Source organism: Taeniopygia guttata, chromosome 3 (assembly GCF_048771995.1).
Source record: "Taeniopygia guttata chromosome 3, bTaeGut7.mat, whole genome shotgun sequence".
NCBI lineage: Eukaryota > Metazoa > Chordata > Aves > Passeriformes > Estrildidae > Taeniopygia > Taeniopygia guttata.
In genome coordinates this window covers 45,642,422-45,664,573 of record NC_133027.1, presented here as the reverse complement: position 1 = coordinate 45,664,573, position 22,152 = coordinate 45,642,422, and the positions used below count along the sequence as shown (strand labels likewise).

General features: G+C 38.8%; 1 protein-coding gene across 5 annotated transcripts in view; it reads left to right on the top strand.

The window, feature by feature from the left end:
• Positions 1-438: 438 nt before the first annotated feature.
• The window catches only part of PDSS2 (decaprenyl diphosphate synthase subunit 2), a 111,251-nt gene continuing 89,537 nt past the window's right edge, over positions 439-22,152 (top strand). For 2 of the 5 annotated variants that reach the window (XM_030267687.4, XM_032747265.3), the window contains exon 1: positions 441-901. In XM_030267687.4, coding sequence (XP_030123547.4) covers positions 675-901 — 227 coding nt within the window. In that variant the 5' untranslated portion in view covers positions 441-674. Of the gene's footprint in view, positions 902-22,152 lie in introns of all 5 variants that reach the window. The other 3 variants (XM_072926751.1, XM_072926750.1, XM_012572761.5) reach the window with 3 other exon arrangements.

Here is a 22,152-nt window from a genome sequence, read left to right as displayed (position 1 = left end):
TATTCCAATGCCTGACCATCCTAACAGCGAAAAAAAAAAAATACCACGCCCCCCCCCAAAAAAAACCAAAAACAAAACAACAAACAAACAAAAAACCAAAAAAAAACCAAAAAACTAACCCCCCAAAAAAACCAAACCAAAAAAACCCCCACCAAAAGCCAAACCACAGAAATCACGCCTGTGTAGCTAAAGACTACAGGCCGAACACTTCAGGTGGGACCCTGACCTCTCTTCCCCGCTGGCCCCTGTAGAACCGTGGGCGCAGGCAGAGTACATCCCGCTCTGTGGGGCACCCCGGGGGCCCGGACCAGGAGCGGGGAGCGTTCCCCCTCCAGCGGGATCCCCGCCACGGCTCTGGGAAGGGACAAGTACAGAGGGGGGAGAGAAGTGGCGGCGCTTCACCCCCGCGCTGTCTGAGGGCGGATGGCAGCGGGCGCCGCTCGCCGCCCTCGCTTTACGGCGCGCCGTGGTTTGCGACGCCCAAGATGGCGGCCCCCAGGGCACAATGAGCCCGCTCCGGCCGCCGCCGCCGGGGGGAACGCGGGGCACGGGCAGGGCCGGCCGGGACACAGCCGGGCCGCTCCTCCGGCAGCGGGACTCGTCCGCGACCGCTCGGCGTGTGCGGCCCCGCCGGGGCTCGTAGTGGGAGAGCGGAGCGTCCCCGGGGAGGCGGCATGTGGGGTGCCGTGCTGCGGCGCGGGGTGCGCGGCGCCGGCGGGCTGCGGTGCCTGTCCTCGGGCGGCCCGCCCTGGAGCCAGGTGGTGTCGGAGGCCGAGAAGATCGTGGGCTACCCGACGTCCTTCATGACCCTGCGGTGCCTGCTGAGCGACGAGCTCAGCAACATCGCCATGCAGGTCCGCAAGCTGGTGGGCACCAAGCACCCGCTGCTGGACACGGCCCGGTGAGCGCTGCGGGGAGCCGGGGGGCACGGCGGGGCTGGGCCGCCCGCGGGAGCCTTGGAAGAGCTCCTGGGAAGTTTTGGGCTTCGTGCCGCGAGTGGGGCGTCCCCAGGGCAAGGCTGCCGCAGGGGCGGGAGGGTTCGCCTCCGCTCCGGGATCCTCGTTTCCTCGCCGCGGCAGGTTTTCCCTGCGGTTATCCGCTGTCAGTTGGAAGTTGCTTCCTTGTGACGCCACGTGCGGCGCTTCCCCCGTGCGGTGCGGGGTGGGGGCGGGAAGAAAACTCCCGTGAAATGTGCGGCTGCCTCGCTGACAGTTTTGTATTCTGTTATAATTAAGAAGTATATTGCAAGGAAAGCAAGGAAAAAAGCAGAGAGGCTGCTCAGTTTAAAAACTCGAAATTACCCTGCTCGGAACTGTGTATTTTGTTACCAAGTGTTTTGGAATATCCAGCTGGGGAGTGTGAGTTTTTGTGTATTGTTGAGAATTTTAGGGTTGCTAAGCTGTTTATCTACGCTTTCATTCTTAAGGCAAACTAATGGAAGTCTTGCATTCCTGCCAATAAGCACAAACTGGGATTGTTGAGCAGGGATTTCTCTGACTGTAAAACAAGAACTGATTTGCAGTGGGTTTTTTATACAATAAAACTCCAGACACCAAAATTAAGGAAGAAATAAAAGTGTAATTTTCCGAAGCCTTTTGGTTGTGGATTTGAGTGTTTTGGTTGTGGGTTTTGTTTGGTTTTAGGGTTTTTGGTGTTTTTTGTTTGGTAGATCTGTGTTTGCTATAACTGCAGCTCTAGCAACATTAATAGAATCCAAGTTTAGTATGCACAGTATTTTTTAACAGGTGTAAGATAAAAATGAGCATTTGTTTAAAGTGGATGTTCAGCTTTTCTTTCAAGGAACGGAAATTGTAGCTCTTTAGTGGTCCTTGGCAAATCCACAGTGTTGTAATGATATAAAAACAAGATTTGTTTTTCAAACTCTCTGTCTCTAAATCTGGTTGTCTTGAGTGAACAGAAAGAGGGGCAAATAGCTTTTTTAAAGAAAAATAATTTTCAGGAAGGGGGATTTAGACATTGGCCTTGAGTAGACTTTTCTGCAAGAAGCAAATGAAATTGTTAATAAAAATGGAAAATACTTGACTTTAGAAAATGGTGGTAGAGGGGATTTTGTTGAACTTTTTATAACTGAAGGTTGTGATACTGTGATAAAGAGGAGCGATGAGAAGAAAATGCTCATCTGTCCTTGTAAGGTCAGTTGATGGAATGGAGGGAATAGGAGGAGTGAAGCACAATGTATTTGGGCTTTTCAGTTTGCACTGCAGTCACAGAAGTGTCACAGAGACCTGCAGCGCTAAAGTGCAACTTTAGAGTGCCTGTTCAATGTGTGGTAGAGTTGCTGGTTTGTTTGTGAATCTTAAATGCAGTATTTTGGGACATGGTTGGAAATTTTGTGGTGGAGCTGTAAGGGTTTGTTGGGGTTTTTTATTATTTTAAGTGGGCTGCTTCAGGCTTAACTCTGTAAGTCTGTGGCTTGTGGAAGACCAGTAGGAATATAGTCATGCCCAGGCTCAACAGGATTAAATACATTCTTTTTTTAAATTCATATATGTTTCAGAGTACACTACTAAACTGTTATGTTGTGCTGGAAAGAAAAAGTATTTACTCATATGGAACTGAAACTCTGTGCCTTACTTTAGATCTTCTTTTGTGGTTTCACTGATATTTCCAAGGGCTTTGTTGCAGATGGATTTCCGATGGCCTTGACCTTTGTGTTGTAAGAAGAGTTAATATCCTGCTGACAAGTTTTAGTACACCCACAGTAATGCACGAATTGTACCTTGCTCACCTTGTTTTATGGTGTGATATTGCAGTAAGGTGAAATTTGACCATATTCTTTCTCAATGATCTTGATAATTTGTTTCTGAAATTTAAGCGTTGTATGTTTCAATGTAAATGTGAGTGATTTTAGTTTTGAATCAGAGATCTATGCCCTGATTTATCACAGCAATTTAGGAAACAGGTCATGATTTTTCAATGCTAAGATTTTTTTGAATACTTTTCAATCTGTCTCATTACTCATTCTTAAAAAGTAACAAAGGTTTGCTTTTGTGTGTTCAGACAAATGTTTTAAAGCATGGGTATCTAAAATACTTTATTGGTGATTTTTTAAAAAATACGTAAGTGATTGAACTCTAATCTCTGAGACTCTGAGAGAGTAAGTGCTATATATATCTGAGAAGAACTCCAATATTTAAGGAGATTTTTGTATTTGTGGAAACTACTGAAAAATATGTGCTGTAAAATTGATTAGTTGCATGTGCTGTTTCTCAAGTTTCTACTCATTTACTTTGAGGTTGTAAGTGATGACAATCAAATTTATTGCTCGCTGCCAGGTCTAAACAATTTTCTTTAACTTTCATTGACTGGTGGCATTTTGTCATCAGTGGTTTTGTGTCTATCCTCCCTTCCTGCCTAAAGGCTTTGCCAGCTTTTGAAGTCTTCCTGCGACCATTAAGGGTTTCTTAAAGTAGAGGGTTCTCTATCAGTGCTTGTCTGCATGGAATAAGTTCTGAGCTGAGACAGCATAGGACATAATTGCCACCACACAGAAAGCCTTTAGTGTAACCAGAGTGTTGATAAGTGTTTTTAACATTTTGCCAAGCTTTGGCTCACTAGGCTGTTGCATTGCAATGCCTCTGCTGAGAGCCTTGAAGAAGGCGGCTGAAAGGTATCTGTGCATGTGAAACAGGACATGTAGAGAAGCAGCTGTTGGGCCAGTATATATTTCCCTGATTATCCCATCCATTTCTTCCTCTTGTTTGGATGCAGCACTGGCAGCTCCTGGGTGTAAGTGCCTGCTGTGAATCAGGACTGTAGCAGGTGTTCTTCTGGGATGATGTGTGACCCTGATACCTCCCACCAAGCTTGTGCCTGGCCAACAGCTTTAAATCTGAGAGCTGTTGCTGACCCTCCTCTTGGAAGGGCAGAGACAGGTAACTGAGCCCTACAGTGATGGATTTGGGAGTTCTATAATACATACGGTAAAGTTGAACTTATGTTTATTAATTTTTATTTCTAAGATTTTGGTTTCTTAAAAGTCAGCCACATGAAGTGAACAGCCCCTGTACTGGCTTTGCCAGACTTGTTAGAAGGAGGGCAAAATGTGAGGAAAAAGTTACCTTTCATTTTAGAGAGGCTAATGTCTAGTGGTTAATAGATCATTGGAAGCTGGGGTATCTGGATTAGATTCACAGCTGTGTTTTTGGCTCTCTGACTAGAGCAAGTCACTTAATTTTTCTTACTTGCATTTACTTATCTGTGAAATGAATAATGTAGCATCTGTTTTCTGGAGATGTTGCACTTCATTCATTGCAGGCTGTATCGATCACTGTGATCTTTCAGTGGAAAATGGTGTACAAGCAATATTAACAAAGAATACTTTAAAGAAATGTTTTCATTAAGGAATATATTTGCCTCTAATGGGTACTCTGGGAACAAAATTGCAATCTGGCTACTACTGGATCTTTCTGTTTGTAGTCCTGTGAGTCACTGTCTGGTTTTTCAGAGCTTTAAGGTTTGCTATAACGAAGTGTCTTCAGCAGCTACTCAAAAGCAGCGTTTCTTGGTTTTTTTCCTCTTCAGGCTTTGCTGGACTAAAGCAAAACTTTTTCAATGCATGATTGTATGACCCCCTTTTCACTTGAGAAGCAAACAAATCTCTTGTCATTTCTCTTTCCAGTCTCCTTTCTAGGCTAGCATACATCCTTCTTAGTATAGGAAAGAGTCTGTAATTGGCACAGTGATCTATTTTTCTCAAATACATAGTGTGAATAACGTTTTCTTGATTACTTAATCTCCCTTGAGAAGGGTATAGCTTGCTGCAGATTGTAAACAGTAAATGTTATGGCCAATGCATCACTTTTATAATATCACTAAATGAAATGGAACACTTCATACACGTAAAATTATTATGGGATACCATTTAGCTCTAGCCATTCTCTCATTAGCCTGCGGGAGGAATGATTATAGTTTAGTTCTGTCAGAATTATTTGTTGGTGATAAATGCTTAAGTAGACATGGTTACAGTTTTCCTGGATTATTACAGAAATAAAAAGACTGGCTAGAAGACCACATTTTGTTCTGTTGCATCCTGTTTGGTGTAGATCTCTAGACATTTAAGGTCCAAGAATGTGATACAGAGCACTTTCAAGTTGACATGCTTTTTGTTTAAGATGTTGGGTAACATTGACTTCTTTCTAGTTCTGTTTCTTTATCAGCTTGAGATAGCTTAGTTCAGTAACACATCTTGTAACTCCAGGTGTGTTGTGCATCTGCCTTTCTATGCAGGTGACCAATTTTGGCGTAGACATAGGCATTTGTTCCAGCCTGTTGTTGATGGAATTGTTATTGCCAATTCATATTTTGTCTTAACAGAATGGTGACCTTAAAATTGTCCTTCTTTTATAATTGAAGGTTCTGTGAGTGACTATGAGTAGTTTTTTAGCAACTTTTTTCAAATGTTAATTAATTTTTATTTTCTGAGCCAGAAAAATGATAGTATCTATTTACTTGACAATGGCTAATGAGGTACCTTTGTCTGAAAACAGCAGGCAGCTGGACACTCAAAGTGATAAGCAGAAGGTCTGGCCAAAGTTGAACTTCTACTATAATTTTTTAAGTTTTACCAAGTTGCTTAATCTATTACAGGCGTGGGGTCATAAAGTCCTTCTCCTGCAATTGCCAGATTAGAAGTTAAAACACATGGCTTTCACTAAGTTTTATTCTATTTTCAGCCTTCTATAACACTTCATAAAAAATATTTTTGCAGTAGAAAGATGTGATTTTTATAATTGTGGTCAGAATGCCTGTGAAGTTAGCTATGATGTGGCAGCAGTGTCGTTTCCTGTGTTCACTGCAGAAATTCATTTGACTTCCTGGAAGCACTGACCACGGCGGCTGGCATTCTCATCACTTCTGTAGAAAGTATTAGTAGTGATGTTAGAAATGCAGAAATATTTTTCCTGGTTGATATGTTTGATAGTATTTGCAAAACATACTGGTTATAGGAAGTGTGCCTTTCTCCAGGAAGACTAGCTCCCAAAGCATTTTGTATAGCTGATGGAAACAGGTTTTTTCAGGAGTGCTCCAGTTGATTGAAGCACCAGAGTTAAATTCTTGGTTTGACTGACCCTATCAAGAAATGTTTGTCTTTCAAGGACTGCTGGCCCCTCTTAGGTAAGTTAGTTTTTGTATCACCCAGTCAGTTGTGATAGACTTGAAAAACCATCATCATGTTGCATGACTTTGAAATGTTGGTACTCCCTAGGGTTTTCTGTTGCTATACTCGCCATCAAGTAAACCTTTCTTAGACACCCAAACCAGTTTATTGTGTATTTTGGCTGAATGAACCCACAAAGCTATTGTGGTAAAGTTAACTTTGGAAGGTAAAAAGACATGAAAGAAATTACATTGCAGATTCATATATGGACTGAAATTTTCCTTCTGGTTACTTCCATATTATTCCTTGTCCCTGTGGCCTTCATTATAGTTCTCAGTCAGCCACCATTGTCTTGTACAGTTAAGAGGAAGAGAGAATCTGTTTTTGTAGGTCCCACTCTCCCTTTATGCTGTAATCAGGTAGAATGGGAGGAATAGATTGGTGCTGTTTGTTCTCTTCCAAATGTCGTGTTTCATTTCTTATCCTGCATTAGTTTCACTAGTGTATGTTTTTTAATAGTTTTCTCCACCAACAATAAATATTACATTCATATGCTTATATGCTCATATCCATCAGATATTGCTGCTTTTTTGAAGAGCTGTCAGTAGATGAGAGTTGCATCAATATTTGTACACTCAGGGTTCAGGTTCACAGTTCATGTTTAAGGGATCTTAACTTTTTTTTTTCTTTTAAACATTATACTTTGTTGGCTTTGACAGTGGTGCTCTCAGTCTAGAAGGTAAAACATATTAGCCAGTTGTGTGTATTTGTCTATCTATCTATCTATCTATCTATCTATCTATCTATCTATCTATCTATCTATCCACACAAAGCCATTGTATTAGTAAATCCTAGCTGAAGAAGTCAAGCTAGCCATTGTCAGGATCATGGGTTTTCAGCTGTAGTGGAGCTGATGTCTTGTCATTCATTCATTCGTAGTATTTGTGTGGAAAAAAAAATATGTAAAGGATGTTTAATTGTATGTTACAACATTTAGTTTTGCTGAATATTTTGCACAATAAGAAAAGTAGGGTTGAGTAGGAAATCTGCAGTATGAAGGTGCAAAAGCGAGGCTGCTAATTAAATTCTCTTGCACTTGAATAATTGGGGTTTTTTTGCAGTGATTCTCATTTAAATGTCTGTGTTGAATCCAGGTTTCTGTGCTTATGAAGAATGTATTATTTCAGCATGTAGGGTGGTCTTTGTAAACAAAATGTACTCAAAGTAGGTGGTGATTCTGTTTGGGATTTTCTGATGGAATTATTTACAGTGAAAACTAATATGCTTTTGTCGTATTGATAATTTCTGGTATTTTGCATAGGGAGTCTGAAGGTTTCAGTAGAACTTCGAGTACAATTCCGTCTGCTTAAATGAAAAACTATGTGAGTTCTTAAGCTTGTTTTGTCAAGCATGTGACAGAGAAACTGAATGTATAATGCCCAGATCCAAGTGCCAGTCAGCCTTGAAAAGATGTAGTATGGCACACCTAGAGAACACTTTGCTTCACTTTGGGCACACAGTAGGCTAAAATGAAGGTAGTTCTTAAAGTTCACATCTGTTCTTTCCTGCATTCAAATACAATTGATTTATAATGCATGTGAATATTGAATACAAAGTTTAATGTACTAGTGAATGACTGTTAGGTCAATGTTTGCTCAACTCAGGAAAAGAGTACTGAATATGTGGAAATAGTTTCAAAATAATTCCTTCTGTAACACTGAAGAGAGTTGCCAAGTATGCCTTTCTATAAAATGAAAATGAGAACCAATGTCAAAGAGTAATCAAAATTAATATTTGGGTTACTGGAAGTGATTTTCACTCAGTGAATCTTCTATTTGGCAATGTTAAGTTAACCTCTTTACCTTACAGGAATAACGGAAAAAGTACTTTACCCTGGGTTTTCTCTCTCTCTGAGGTCTGTGTTTTGTAGCTTACAAATAGTGTTCTTCCCTGCTGTGCTGCCTCTTTTGTTGATGCAGCCTCCTGGTCGATTTCTCTCCTTGCTTTGGAGGTCCTGGCAGTGGCAGGAGGTATCATGAACCATGAGCATTTTCAGAGCTCCTCCAGAAAACATGGGTAACACTGTATCCTCTGCAGCACTTTGTAAATCTGTTGATTTATAAAATACAAGCTCAGGGAGGACTAATGTGAGTTCGGGAGTTAGATATTTCCATACTTACACTATTGCTTTGTCCTAGGGTTGCAGACCACTGTCTTAAATTATTAATATCTTTCCTTTACCCCACATCTGAGTGTCTTAGTTTCCCTCAGGGTAGGCAGACTGTCTGCAGTGCTTGCCCTAAAGGAACTCCTGCTAGAGACAAACCTAACAGACTATAAAGGAACACTGTGAATTTAAAAATCGGATCTATTACAAAAAATAAGTTTAAAATCTGTAGCAGCTGCTTTACTGTCCTTGAATTGTCCCTGCCAATTGTCAGACTTTGACAATCAGTTTAGTTTGATTTTTTTCTCTGTTGCTGAATGAAGGAATTATATTTAAGGAAAGAAAAACTGATCATATAGGAAAACTGTTGAGACTCATTATATATGTGAGCTTTTATCAAACACATGCTGTGAATTACCTGGATTTAGCTTATAATGATAGATAAGGCTTAGAAATTTGCCTCAATACTTAATTTAACTGGGAAACTCTAGGACCTTTTCAGCTGCTGGTAGTTCTTCAGGTGAGCCATAATTATCTTTTCTTCAATCCTCAGCTATTCCTAAAGAAACATCAGGAGCTCCAGCTTTTGCATTCATCTTTCTCATTTCTTTTCCACAAAAATTACAAGTGATGGTTGTTCCCATTTCCTGTCTTGTTCCCCCAGTTCCTTTCTTCAAAATAGCACTAGTTGGTTCTATTCTATGACAGCTCTTCCATTTTGGGGAAAAACAAATAAAAGTCCTGAAGGTAATCCTCTGTTTATCAATAAAATGAACATTTATATTTTGTTACATCTAGTTTGTTTTGTTCCCCTCCTTTTTCCCAGCTAGAGAAGGAAGTCGTACACCATGGCACCGCTGATTTAGGTTTATTTTTCTTGTTAAAAATATGAACAGGCAAATCCTTTAGCCTTCGTCTCCAATTTGTTTCAAAAAGTACTGCCTTTAGAAGTAGATTTCTTCAACATCAAGTGTAAATTATTTTTGATTATTTGTTGGTTAAATGATCCTATAAATGTGAACTGATTGACTTGATAGCTGCCACTAAACATATACAATTAATTAATTTTATTGAATCTGTACGTTTTAAAGAAAAATATCATTTTCCCTAACAGCTCCCATTATTTCTTTTCTAGATCTTCACACTCCTGGTGCAAAGTTATTTGTATGACAGCTGTATTTTTCATTAACTGCCTGTTCAGCACTCTCCATTAAATAATCATAATTAAAGGGTCAGTACATCTATATGTTGCCACTGCTTCTGGAAATAGATTACCTATTGCACCTAAAAAAAAAAAAAGTAGAGAAAGAAAGATTCTGTGTTTCAGTCATTAAGTAGGACTGGGTTTGTAGCAGACTGTGCTTCTGTAGACCCATCCTGCAAATGCATAGTCCAGATTAAGGCAATTTGAGGGTAAATGGTCCGTGCCAACACTCTTTGTGGCTGGTTGTCATATGAATGATTAGCCAGTAGTAGAAGCACCATAATTAGCTGATTTGATAAGACTGCTTTTAATCAGACTTAACAGAAAGTTCAACTTGTTAGGAGCTAAATGAAAATTGTTAGGCCAAATACACAAGCAAAGCCACAAGTGGAAAAATTGCCTCTTTTGCACATTTAAAAAAATGACTATGCTAGCATACGTTTGTTAGTGGGTGGGGGTTTTTCTCCTAAAGATCCATTGTTTTCCTGTTAAATTAGTGTTGAACTTTGAGATTGAATATGACAGAGCCACTGTGTTTTTCTATTATGGAAATTCATATATTTTCATAAGCTAGAAATTAAAGGTTCCTTTGATATACCAGTGCATCTGATGCTCATGCTTGTTATAAAAGGGTAAAGTTTATATCCCAGTGACCTTTCAGTCTCTGATTCCCAAATGCTTTCATTAAATGCTATTTAATGTGGTTTGTGAAGATGAAGGTATACTATGTGCATATTTTAAAAGGATTTCGGTGATTTTAATGCTACATAATGAAGTTCCTATTTGTTTGTTTTTTTTACCAGTTGGCTTCTGAATGTGATCTGTCTGGTATGACTATATTTCAGCCATTAAAAATTAATCTACAGGAAAAACAAGTCTTCCCCAAACCTTATGGTTGCCTCATGGAAGTGATGCTGAAGCATTAATGGGCCAATTCATCATCTGTTCTTCATCCCCAGTTGTTAAAACCAGAAATACCAGAGAGGATTTGTATTCCATGTTTTATTGTCCACTGGAAGATTGTCACTTTCTGATTATTTGTAAGTTTAGATAGTATGGGAGTCATTGAGAGGCTCTGCAAGAAATCAGATGTCGTCTCTCAGTAGGAGTAATAATGTGAAAAGACTGTTTTCAGAAATAAGGCTCAAAAAACTTTAGAAAGCTGGAACCATGGAGACCTTTAAAGTAATTGTGGGGAGAAGTCCTCCTTCCAGACCTCCTTCCTTTATTCAAGGAATGGAAGGCATTAAAGGAGTTTCTACTATTAGAATTTATAGTATATTTTATGTGTCTTTTGTCCATGATATAACTTCATAAAACTGAAACAAGTAGTCTTGCCAGTTGGAAAGTAGGAAATGAATCCATGTAATGACTACATAGTGTCGTAGCAACCAAGTTTAAAATAGCCAGGTTCCAAAATAATGTTATAAGAATTACATCAGAGGGGAAAAAAAAAAAGTACTGTGTGTTATGTTATAGCAACAGAAACATAGCCTTATTTGTTTGTTTGTGAATAACTTGGGATCACATTTCTGCCTGTGGATTTTTGTGGGGGAACAGGGCTGGAGTTAATGTCCTAACACACAGTTTTTGTTTGAGGGGATGTGTGAGGTTATACTTTCTTTTTTTTGTCATCCTCATTCCTGTGACAGTTTGAGAGGGCTGAAGTTAATTTTTCCTGGTTTGAATTTATTTTCAAATAAAGCAGCGACTGAAAATTCACCTTCTTGATTGCTTTTCTACTTCTAAGACTTTAAGGGTTCCCTTGAATCTCTCCAAGTCTTTTACCAGGGCTTGTCAGGGAATGATAAAATTTTAGTAGCTGAAAATCTTGAATGAAACTTCAAGAGATTGGGGGTTTTTTTCTAATTAATGCAAACATGGCACTGTTGGTGGATGCCGTCCTGCAGCACAATGTTCCGATGCTTCCCAGAGCAGGAGTGAGATTCACAGTGGGAGCATGCATCCCTCATCCCTCCACTTCCTTGCCATGTGCATGGTGATCCAGGTCTAGAGGAGCTGCTCCTTGGGGCTGAGCCAGGCTTATTCTCTTAAGGAAGCAGTTCACAATCACAGTGTCCATAACTGAATGCAAGTGGTCAGCAACAGAGCTCCATGTGGGATTCAAAGTGTGGACACAGAAATGGGATGAGCTGTTGTGCTCTGCCTGCACAAATGTTCTGCAGTTAGCTCCTTTTGAATATGTTTTCATTTGAGGGCTTTGATTTCTAATTTTCACAGGTTTCATCCTCAGTCCCCAGTGTTCTTTCATATATACCATCTTCCTAATAGTTAATTTAGAGAAAACATTTTCAGGTAGCTGCTAAGATGTAAATATGCATTGCAATTAGGAGTTGAGGTGTCTTCATGACAATAAGTTTTCCTTCTTCTGTTATAATTGCTAGGTGATTTACTTCCTAGAAATATCAAGTTTGGATTAATGTATTGTCCTTGGGTGGTACCAGAGCTTCAGATTACCTTGGTGTGCATGTAGATATTAAATATTGAAAGCTGTTTTCATGTTCTCACGTGATGGAGCTCTGGGTAAACAAGTCCTGCTGAGCAGTTTGGGAATTATGTACACACTGGTTTGCCTTAGGAAATCTGCCATTTAAGCCTTTGTCCTGATTTTTGATGGCTATAGTAATAGGAGTGGTAGACAAGGAACCATAGCAGCGAGTGTTACTGAGAGGAGGAACCATTGTCCTGACATTGTGAAGAAAATCTGTTTAAGCTCATGAATAACTGAAACGCTTACCAACTACTGTCACTAATCCTCATGAAACAATTTTCAATCTTCTTTTTTTTTCCAAAGGCATTCAAAAGCAAAAAGCTCTGATGTTGTATAGTGTCTTTGCTTCAAGATTTGTTCCCCATGTGTTCAATCTGGAGACAAACAAATGTAAGCCCTTCTTACAAATGTAAGCATTAGAGAAACAAGAAAATACATTGAAGTTTAAAGACAAATTAGTAGTTTAAATCTACATAGAATTAATGTTGCCATGCTATGGAGTGTAATGTAAATGTGAAACCTGTGAAGGTGTTGCTAATATCTGTGAGAGTGTGGTTGTATGCTTTAAAAACCCCACCCAACCAAAAAAACCTCTAGTTCAGGGGGTGATGTTGTGCAAGTTTTATCTTTTATAATTTCAAATGTGTATTGTTAAAGACAGGAGATACTCAGACCTTATATATGTTTAGTCTTAGCTTTATTATGAATAATTTAGAGATGTTTTTTAAACTTCCATATCAAGAATGGAAACCCCTTTCCTCATTTGTGTGCTAAAGAAACATTTCAGAGCTAGTCTACCTCTAGACAGTGTTAAAGAAAGAGTGAGCTAGATCTCTTTTAGCTTTAAATTTCACTTTTATTATTTTTATGAATTCACAGAATGTTGAATATTTATTTTTGCTACTGAGACACAAAAGACAGAAGCCTGCAGGCTTGTTATGGTGTGGGTAGCCTATTGTATTTCCATATCTGATGTGATTTTATTTTAAAATTGAGTTTTGCATTAGATTACCTCAAAAACGTCATCATTTGTTGATGTGAAGAATTTTAAATTCTTCCCCTGTGAATGATGAATGATTCTTTCACAAGAGATCTAAATTATTTTAATTAATTACTTTAGGCTTTAAATCTTTAAATTTTAAATTAGGTTACAGGTGAGTTAAGCTGTTCCCTGAGGAGCTTTTACTATGTTAGCAATGGAGAGGGATAACATTTGCTGCATAATTCTCTAATAGGCTGTTCCATGTCTGTATCCTGCTCCATTGAACAAGTCTGCTATTTTGCTTTTGATTTCTGGTTTGTGTCTAGCATTTTAGGGATCAGCTTGGACAGTTAGAAGATATCACCAGAAACATATTTTCCTGTCTGCCGTGGAAGAGAAAGATTAGGACCCATTGAAATACATTGCTTTGTGAGGTTGTTGAGGACCACAGAAATTTAATGTAAAACCAAACAAGGCACTGATAACTGGATGTGTGAAATATTGTAGAAAATGTGCAAAATACAGAGCCGGGTTTATTGGTATTAATTTCATATCCTGATCTCAGTATGAATTCCCTTTGCTTAAACTGTTTCTCATGTATGTATATAACTAGATACAATTACAAGAAGGTAACCTAATCGTTGGCTTGTGGGCTGTGGGGATTGAACCAAGTATGATTACTTGTTGAAGATGTGATACATTTAGGTCATATTTGGCATGCGTTTAAACTGAGCCCGGGACTGATTTATGAAGAAGAGAGAGTAACAAACCGAAATTGTGTTTTCCCATGTGTGACTACTGTAGCCAAGCTGCAATATATTTTGTAGTGTCTTAAGTTACAATGAAAGATACATTCACAAAATAAAGTAGGGTAAAGAGTTCAGCCATTAAGCTTTTTCCCCCCCCCTTTTTTTTTTTTTTTTTTTTAAAGGTAACTTTCATCATTGTACCTTTAATTGTGTTAATTACTTGAAAGAATTTTTGGAAGGCTAGTTGAAGAACAAGAGGGAGGAGAAATTGCCTCTAGCAAAGACTTTTTTTGTGAGAACATTCTTACAGTATCTTATGGGAGAGATATCACTAAAAGAGTCTCTTTTAAAATTCCCATCTTCATACTTTTTTTAATATGCAAGTATTTTTAGTTTTCTAATAATCTTTCAGAATACCAGATTTCAGTGCCTGCAGCCAATGGGAGAGAGCAAAATTATCCCGTAATTAAATTTTTATAACATATTTTAATTTTTTGTATCTTTTGAAAGTGGGGTGCTAAGTTAGATTAGTTCAGTTGTTGAACTTGTTGTGCTCTCCCAGTGGTTCAAGTGCTGACTGCTCTGGTGAGAAGCCCAGGCTGGGTTCATCATTCTATCTATGTGGCTGTTGACAAGTCTTTTTTCTGGGCAAATTGTGGCAACTTGATGTGCACAGTGCCACACAGGGGTATGGACTCAGAACATGGCAGGAGCATAATGCCCCAGATACCTTGAGGTCAGAACATGTGTTCATGTTCTGCTTCCCAGTCCATGTGTTGTGGAAATGCCCCTGGAGAGCCAAAAAAAAGTCAGTGTCCTAGCCTGGAGCCTCTGCTTACCAGGATGCAAAAGCTGAAATATTAACTGAAGAGCTCATGAAAAACTTAAATGTGGGTAATTGCATGCGATTGGAACTTAACCGTGATGTTGTACAACTGATAAACTTCAGTTTCGTTGTGATGTTCTGGTGATTTTTTTTTTTTTTTTTGCATTTTTACTTTCTGCTATTGTGAATCCCTCTGTTCAAACACCCTAGAAGTTAACTCAGAAAATGCTTAATTTTTTCACTACAAATGATATAAGATTGTCTTGGCTATTACAAACTCAATATTACTAGGTCATGAATAGAAATGCAGTTTGGGATGTAAAATACTGGAAACATTATTTATGGAGATGTTTAAAGTCAATGCTCAGTAAATGGAAAGTTTTTATTGACATCCTATGAAAAAGAAAAAAATAATATTTGTTTATTTTGTATGTAAAGAAAATTGCATCCAGCCTGATTTTTTTTTTTTTTTTTTTTTTTTTTTTTTTTTTTTTTTTTTTTTGCTTCATGCACAAGTGGTTCTAACACATTTTCAGACTGAGGCAGAAGGTAATCTCCAGGTAACAATATTCTATGCTATTTTAAGGAAGCATGCCCACTGATGGTTTTTAAAGCACAAAATAATGATGACATACCATGCAGAGGTCTTGCTTGCCTGAGGCAAATAGTCTGAATGCACTAGATGCAGACTTCTGTTTGCTGATTAAAGTGTTGAAGAGGTGCTTGGTTTTATTTTTGTTTGGTTGAGGTTTTTTGTGTTGGCTTTTTTTTAAGTGACAGTTATCTATTTTGCTATTAATTATATTGCTTTCAATGGACAGCTGAAATGTATTATACAGAGTTAGAAAAAAAGCATAACGTCCCCTGGGAAAGAAGTTTGATGCTCAGTTTTGGCAAAAGTTGGTTCAGTTGATTGCTTGATAATGGCAAAAAGAACACCAGGCAGCTTGGCTGAAATGTGCCAAGCCAGGGGCAAAGTAGAGTTTCAAGCACAGGAAAAGCCTCCTGACAGGTTTTCTAGCGAGTGGGGGATTGGCGTGTGACCACAAAATTATTAGAGAAACAGGTAATGAGGGAGAAAGGAGTCAAGAAGGCTAAGAAACTCACATATTTCAGAAGGAAAAGGAAGAGGTGTATGTTACAGAAGTCAGATTGAAGAGGAGTCAGGGTGGAGTGTGCGCACACTGAGGGCTCATCACAGTGAGGTTGTTAAAGATGCATGAAACAATTCCAGTTTGCATCCAGAGCATTCCAGTGGTTCCAAGAGGGTTTTGGCTGTGTAGTGCTTTTGAAAGCTAAGAACCATACATGCTCTCTTCATAACTTTAAATTGAAAATAACAGAAAGATGTAGTTCAGTGGACAAGCAGCTCCCCTTATGGACAGCAGTTCATGAACTTCATTTGTCTCCAGTGCATGTCTGAATTGTGCATACACAGTCTGACAGCCTTTCTTCAGCATCAGCATGTACCTGTCAAGTAAAGCTGGAAATACTTAGTGTTTTTCATGCTAATCCTCAGAGAACATATGATACATAAAGGAATGCCATGTAACTTTTTAAATTCAAAAGGAATATGAGTAATATGCTAGAAGAACTATAGGGAAGAAGAACTTTTTAATTAAAAATACAGAAGTCCTGGTAGTGTCTGAATGTGCAAATGACCAAGCATTAGCATGCTGCATATACACTTATGCAGGAATTGGAAGTGCTTTCCTAGTTGGTTGGGACTTAAAAATATTTAATGCATTAGCTATTTTGTAGTGAGTTGGTTTAAATTTTAGGCTCATGATTTGCTGAGGGATTTAAGACTTCATCTGAAATCTTTTACTGGCTCTTGTAACAATTCTTTCACTTAAAACTTTTGCAAAGCTTTTCCTTTGGCAAGAGAAGTCCTTGGTTATAGTGGGATCTGATGAGTTTTATTCATTTTTCTTTTTGCCTTAGTTATTACATTCTTGTGTATCAATCTTCTGGTTCAAAAGAACTCTGGAAGAGGAGAAATGGGAGAGAGCAAGAAAAACACAAAGAAATGTGATTTTTGTGATCAACAGATGAAAGCTGTACTGAAATGGAGGCTTATTATGGAAAATGTTTTTTGTGATAAGCCATTGTGTCTATCACTGTGTTAGTGACCCATATAGACATTGGAGTTCAGAAATAAACCAAATTTTTTTCTTTTCTCATTTTAGTATCAATTCCATTTGTTCCATATAGGATTAATACATAAAATATATTTATTATTGCTGTATTATTGTTGTTTGAATTTTAATTACCTCTTTTGGGAAGAAAAAATTTAAGGCAGAAAAAATTATCTTTGCATCTACAAGAACACTATTAATACTTTTATGAGCTTGTTTTTTAATGATTCAGGAGAAACTTGCAGATAAATAGTTTTATTAATTGAAAATCTTTCTGGATATACTGCATCGAAAGCATGCAAGAAATCTTTTTGTTTTGGTTGGCTCTTAAGTTATGCAGTAGGATAGTTTAACAAGAGGCTTAAGGCTCATTGTGTTGAGTGCAAGAAGTAGAGTTGGCCAGAGAGGTCTTGGATTGTGGTTTCATGAGCAGCTGAGTTGGTCTGCTGGCCATTGCTGCTGGAAGGGAGAGGTGATGCTCTTTTCTTCCCTGCTCTTGCCTGTCCCTCTTGTGCTTTGGCTATGTATGTTGGTTTGACCTTTCTGTGAACTACTGTGACTCCCTAATCCAGGAGAAGAAAAAAACAGGTGTTTTCTTCATTTTAGGTGTGTTTTCTGTTTGATCTAATTCGCTGATGGAGGTGGTTTATTGTGCACTCTCAATGCATATTTAAGTTCCTTAGCGAGGCTGCCTTGTTCTGGAGAAGTGACTACTTTCCTTTGTGGTGGCAGTTTTGTAAAGATGCTCTTGTCTCTGCATCTGAAGTAGCAGCTGAGCTTCTAAACCCTGGAGCACCACCTGAGGTTCCTCCAACTCTCTGCTGGTTTCTCTTTTAGCTGAAATGAAAAAAGCTTCTACAGTTCTTTGTTTTTCCCCTTGATTCCAAAATACGAGTAAATGGCCTTGCATGCTGTAGTTGTCCTTTGCTGTTAATACACATTAGTTTCGTTTAAGATGTATTTCTGCAATCAGCCAGTGAAGAGAATTTCTAAATAATGAGCTCAGGTTTCTGTCTAGGTGTTCTCTGTTCACCCCCTCACTCGATGATTGAGACAGTAGGGGAGCTCACGTGTTGGCATCTGGCAGGAGCAATCCTTCTCTATTTCATGATCATTTCATGTTAATGTAGAGATCAGTGTAGGAAAGGATGTGTCTGTCTTTCACAGGCTGCCTATCTAGCATTGTGAATTGAATAGGTGTCAAGTATGCCTTGAACATCTTAGCAACTGGTTTTGTCTTGGCCATAAAAAGAGAAGATTACAGATCTATTTTCTTTTTAAGAATAGCTGAGGTCACGCTCAGTCACCTCTGTATGTTTTATGAAATTAATTTGCCTTAGGAACTGAATGCATTTCATTGCTCTTTTTAAAATACCTTGTCTGAAAAATCTCGGATAAACTGAGATGAGAATGGCTGCCCTCCCAGATAGGGTAAGTGGGATGCTTAAAATCTTCCAGCTGTTTGTCAGATACTTAACTTTCTGCTCTGAAACTGCTGTACCATCTGTCTAGCTAAAAAAGGTGCGCTGAGCAGAAGAAAAGTATCTTTCCAATTCAGATGAGTCTGCTGCATCCTGTGAGATAATCAAGCCACAGATGATTATGGGAACAGTGAATTTTAAATTTTATAGGAATAGCTTCATAGAAAGCATGAAAGATGAAATTTGAATTAATTCCTCTTCTGGGTATCTCAAAGGAACTACAGTACAGAACCATCATAAGTTTAAAGTCACATTTCTCTCTACTATGTGAGTTTATTTGTTATTCAGTCTTATGTGTCAATAATAGGCTTTGTTTCCTCTGTTAAATATGCCATTTTACTTACATTACTAGTGTTATCCATCCATTATTTTATTTTTATGCTATCTATTACAGATGCCTAATATCTGGTGAATAAAGGGGGTTTTTTTCAGAAATTTCTTAAGAGATCTTAAAGGTGCAGCAGGAGGATAGGGTAATTTTTATCGATTTGAAGTAATCAACATACTTAAAAGATGAGCTCTATGGTACAGTTCAATGAACATGAAATGAATACAGAGTAAAAGACCTCCGACAAGAAAAATATGAAAGAAGTTTCTTAGTCCCTAGTGCCATCTGCAGGATTACTACTGGAACAGGCAGGGAGAGCAGAGGAATAGAAATCTGAGTGACAGTTTGCAGTGTTTTGTAAGAAAAGAAGAAGGTGTCACCTTCAACAAAACCTGAAGAAATACAATTTCTTTGTCATGCTGAATTACATAACAATGTATGTGTCAATTCTTTCAGCAACATTAGGTTTGGTGAGAATACACCGTGTCATGAGGTTTCTCCACACATTTTGTTTTCTGCTTCTGCAGTAGCAGGTGGCTTAACCAGGTTTTCTTTCTTTGCACTTCTTGAGAGAAACATCAGTTATGTAAAAACACACATCCATTAGGAACCATTTTTGGAATGACTGGCTCTTTGACCTTGCTTCCTTTTTGAAAGCTGTCTCTTCAGAGAGGAGTGGTGGAGCCAAAATATTTTCCTAATATTCCTTCCATCAGCATTTGTGTAAAGGTGCATAACAGAAATAAAGATGTGAATCTGCAGCTCCCTTGCTAGGTCTCTGGTATTGGGGAATTCTTTTCTCTACAGGCAAGCTGACTGTAGATGTGTATGTTGGCAGTAGGCAAATTATGTATACATGAAAGGATAGGATATAAATTACAACCAAGAAGAATCAAAGTTGAGGTTTTGGGAAAGAGGGAGTGTAAACTGAAGCCTGATGTGGGTAAGATGGAAGTGTAATGGTGATGGTATTTGGAAAATTGTTAAGCCCTACAAAGTTGCCGTGTGTTTGGCATGTGACTGTGTCAGGAGCGTCCCCATCTGCTCTACAAGAGTTTAGCATTGACAAAGAGTGTTTTCTCTTGCCTCTCGCTGACAGAAAACTCTCCCTTGTCAGAGGCTGACCTGACCTCCGTTACTTATCTATTCATCACTTTTCTCCTGACTATTGTAACGTGATACTCCTGGGCACAAAGCCTGCAGTTCCTCTGGAGCACCAGCTGGTTTAGGGTCTTGTTGTGTGTCCTGCCAGCAGCACTGGCTGCCACAAGTTGAATCTGATCTTTCTTTCTTTGCTGACTTTCTGCAACACACCAAGCTAAGGTGTCTGTTCTTAATCTTCAGAGTGCTTGCCGTTTGGGGTTCAGCATGTGTAAAATTTTGGCTGCAGGAAGCTGCAGAGAGAAAGCTGTGGCTGCTTGCTGTGCTTTCTTGCATATTGGAGCCCTTTGGAGTTAAAGGGGTACATAGCAGAACGTCCCCCAGGACTGGTCTCACCAGAGAGGTAGGTCCTTTTGGGCCTAAGGACTTCTTAAGCCTTCATTGGCACTTTTCTGGTAGATATCTGTTGTACACAGAAAATGAATCATGTAGATTTTTGGGGTATCATGGACTTGGGAACAGAAGCTTCGGCCTGTGTGTTTACATGTCAATCAGGAGTTAATTTTTACTATGTCAATGTCTGTATCAAAGCTTGTTGCTGTGGACAGCCTTTCTAATGAGCATAGGGAATGAATGCTTCAGAAAGCACCATCTGTGGCATCCTGTGCTGTGTAAGTTCAGTGGTTGCCTTTTTGAGGAGCTATGCAGGAGGGAGATGATACGTGCTGACAGTGTTTCAGGTGTGCAGGCATCACTCCTGAATCTTAAATTCCGTAGTCACTTTATTTGTATGAGTGGATAATTTTGGATCAGTGTAGGGAAGTGGATGTGGGAGGGAAATACCAGAAGTCCATTGAGGACTTTGCTGTTACAGAAGTTGAGATAAGACATAAGTCAAGCTTACAGGGTTGGTCTTTTAAGAACTTAAATTGAGGGATTCTCTTAATCTTTCCCTTAAAAAAAAAAGAGCAGATCTTTTTTCCCAGATACATGCACCACCACAGAAGAGACACTAAGACTTGCATAACCAAAGCTGGGTTAGTAAAGTGGTTTCAGCACTGAAAGAGTATCTTTACTCATGAGGCTGTTCTGATTATGAAAGTCAGACAGAAGCACTGTAGCAGGACCAGAAATGAGGAAAGGCCTTACTTTGTAAGGACTTTCTTCCTAAGTAAGCTTTTGCTTGTTTAGAGGAAAGAGGAAAGCTGTTGTAGAGCTATATGTGCATATTAGTGAAGAATTATGCTTCTCTGGCCTGATTAACCTTAGTATTATGTTTCAGAATTCAAAGAATTTTGCAGTTCTGCATCAATTCTTTTGCTTGGACTAGGCTAAAAATGAAGTCCTGAAGTGAATTACTGCTCCTACAAGCCACCAGGGGAAAGTAAACAAATAGAAATCCTAGCTGTATTGTGTGTGCAGTCTTTGTACATAATGTGTATTGAAGTAGTAGACTTCTGACTTTGAGTTCTCCAAGGAATGCTAGGTGTTAGTATTTTGCCCATTTTCTGATATAGAATAAAACATGATGAAATGTGGATGTGAACTTCTGATGCAGATCGAGCATTATCACAAAGCAAAGATTTGTAGAAATGGTGCTGATGCTAAATGGACGCATTACAGGAATGTTGCCATTGGGCACTTTGTCATTCTTCACGTTTGAGAAGCAGAAATCTGCTTATATGAGAGTAGGTGTGATGAGATGGTTCTTCACAGAAGCACAACTCCATTTCTTGTGTTTGTATATTTTAATTTGCAAGATAATGCTGACTCTCATTGTCACTTGTGTCCTGTTTGTTTTGATTCCATCTTTATTTAGACTGTTACTGGTGTTTAAAGAGCATGCAGGGGTAAAGAGCAGTCTCAAACAGCAGGTTGTAGTATGCGACATCTGTTCTACTTCATTATAGAAAGAAAAGCCCTTTTGAATATTTTAAAAGTCCAAAAGAAATCAGTATTTATTTGTTGTTGCTTATTAGATCTAAGTAGAAATCATAAATGGTTTGAGATCAGTAGAGCAGTTTGGGCATAGCAGAAGATGTTTCCTGTTTAAGGATATGTGTATTGTTCTTTACTGGTTTGTAGCTTTATGTATGCTTGTAAGCTCACTCTCAATTTATTTCCAAGGGCTTGCAGAGAAGAGAATAATTCCATTAGGGTTCTTGTAATGAAAACAGATGTACTTTTGGCCCAAGTTCTCCAATTTGCATGATTTTTTTAGGGGGGAAGAATTTGCCTATGAATGTGCCTGTGTGCATACTGAAAAGCGAGGTTAGTATGAACGTAAAAGCAGATGCCAAAGTTGATCCTTAATTAGAAGAGTTTTCCTCTCAATTTTAAGTGATGTAATTAGTCCTGCACAGTGACAGGGTGGGGAAGGTTTTCAGTGCAGCCTGCAGGAGTGCAGCAGTGAGTTAGTGTTCACAATGGGAATTGTGTAGTCAAATCGTCACACGTTGTGCTGAATGTCTGTCACATCATGTCAGTTAAGGGATGAACCTACTGTGCAAACTGCAAGAATTTCAGAGGGTAGCTCTAGACAT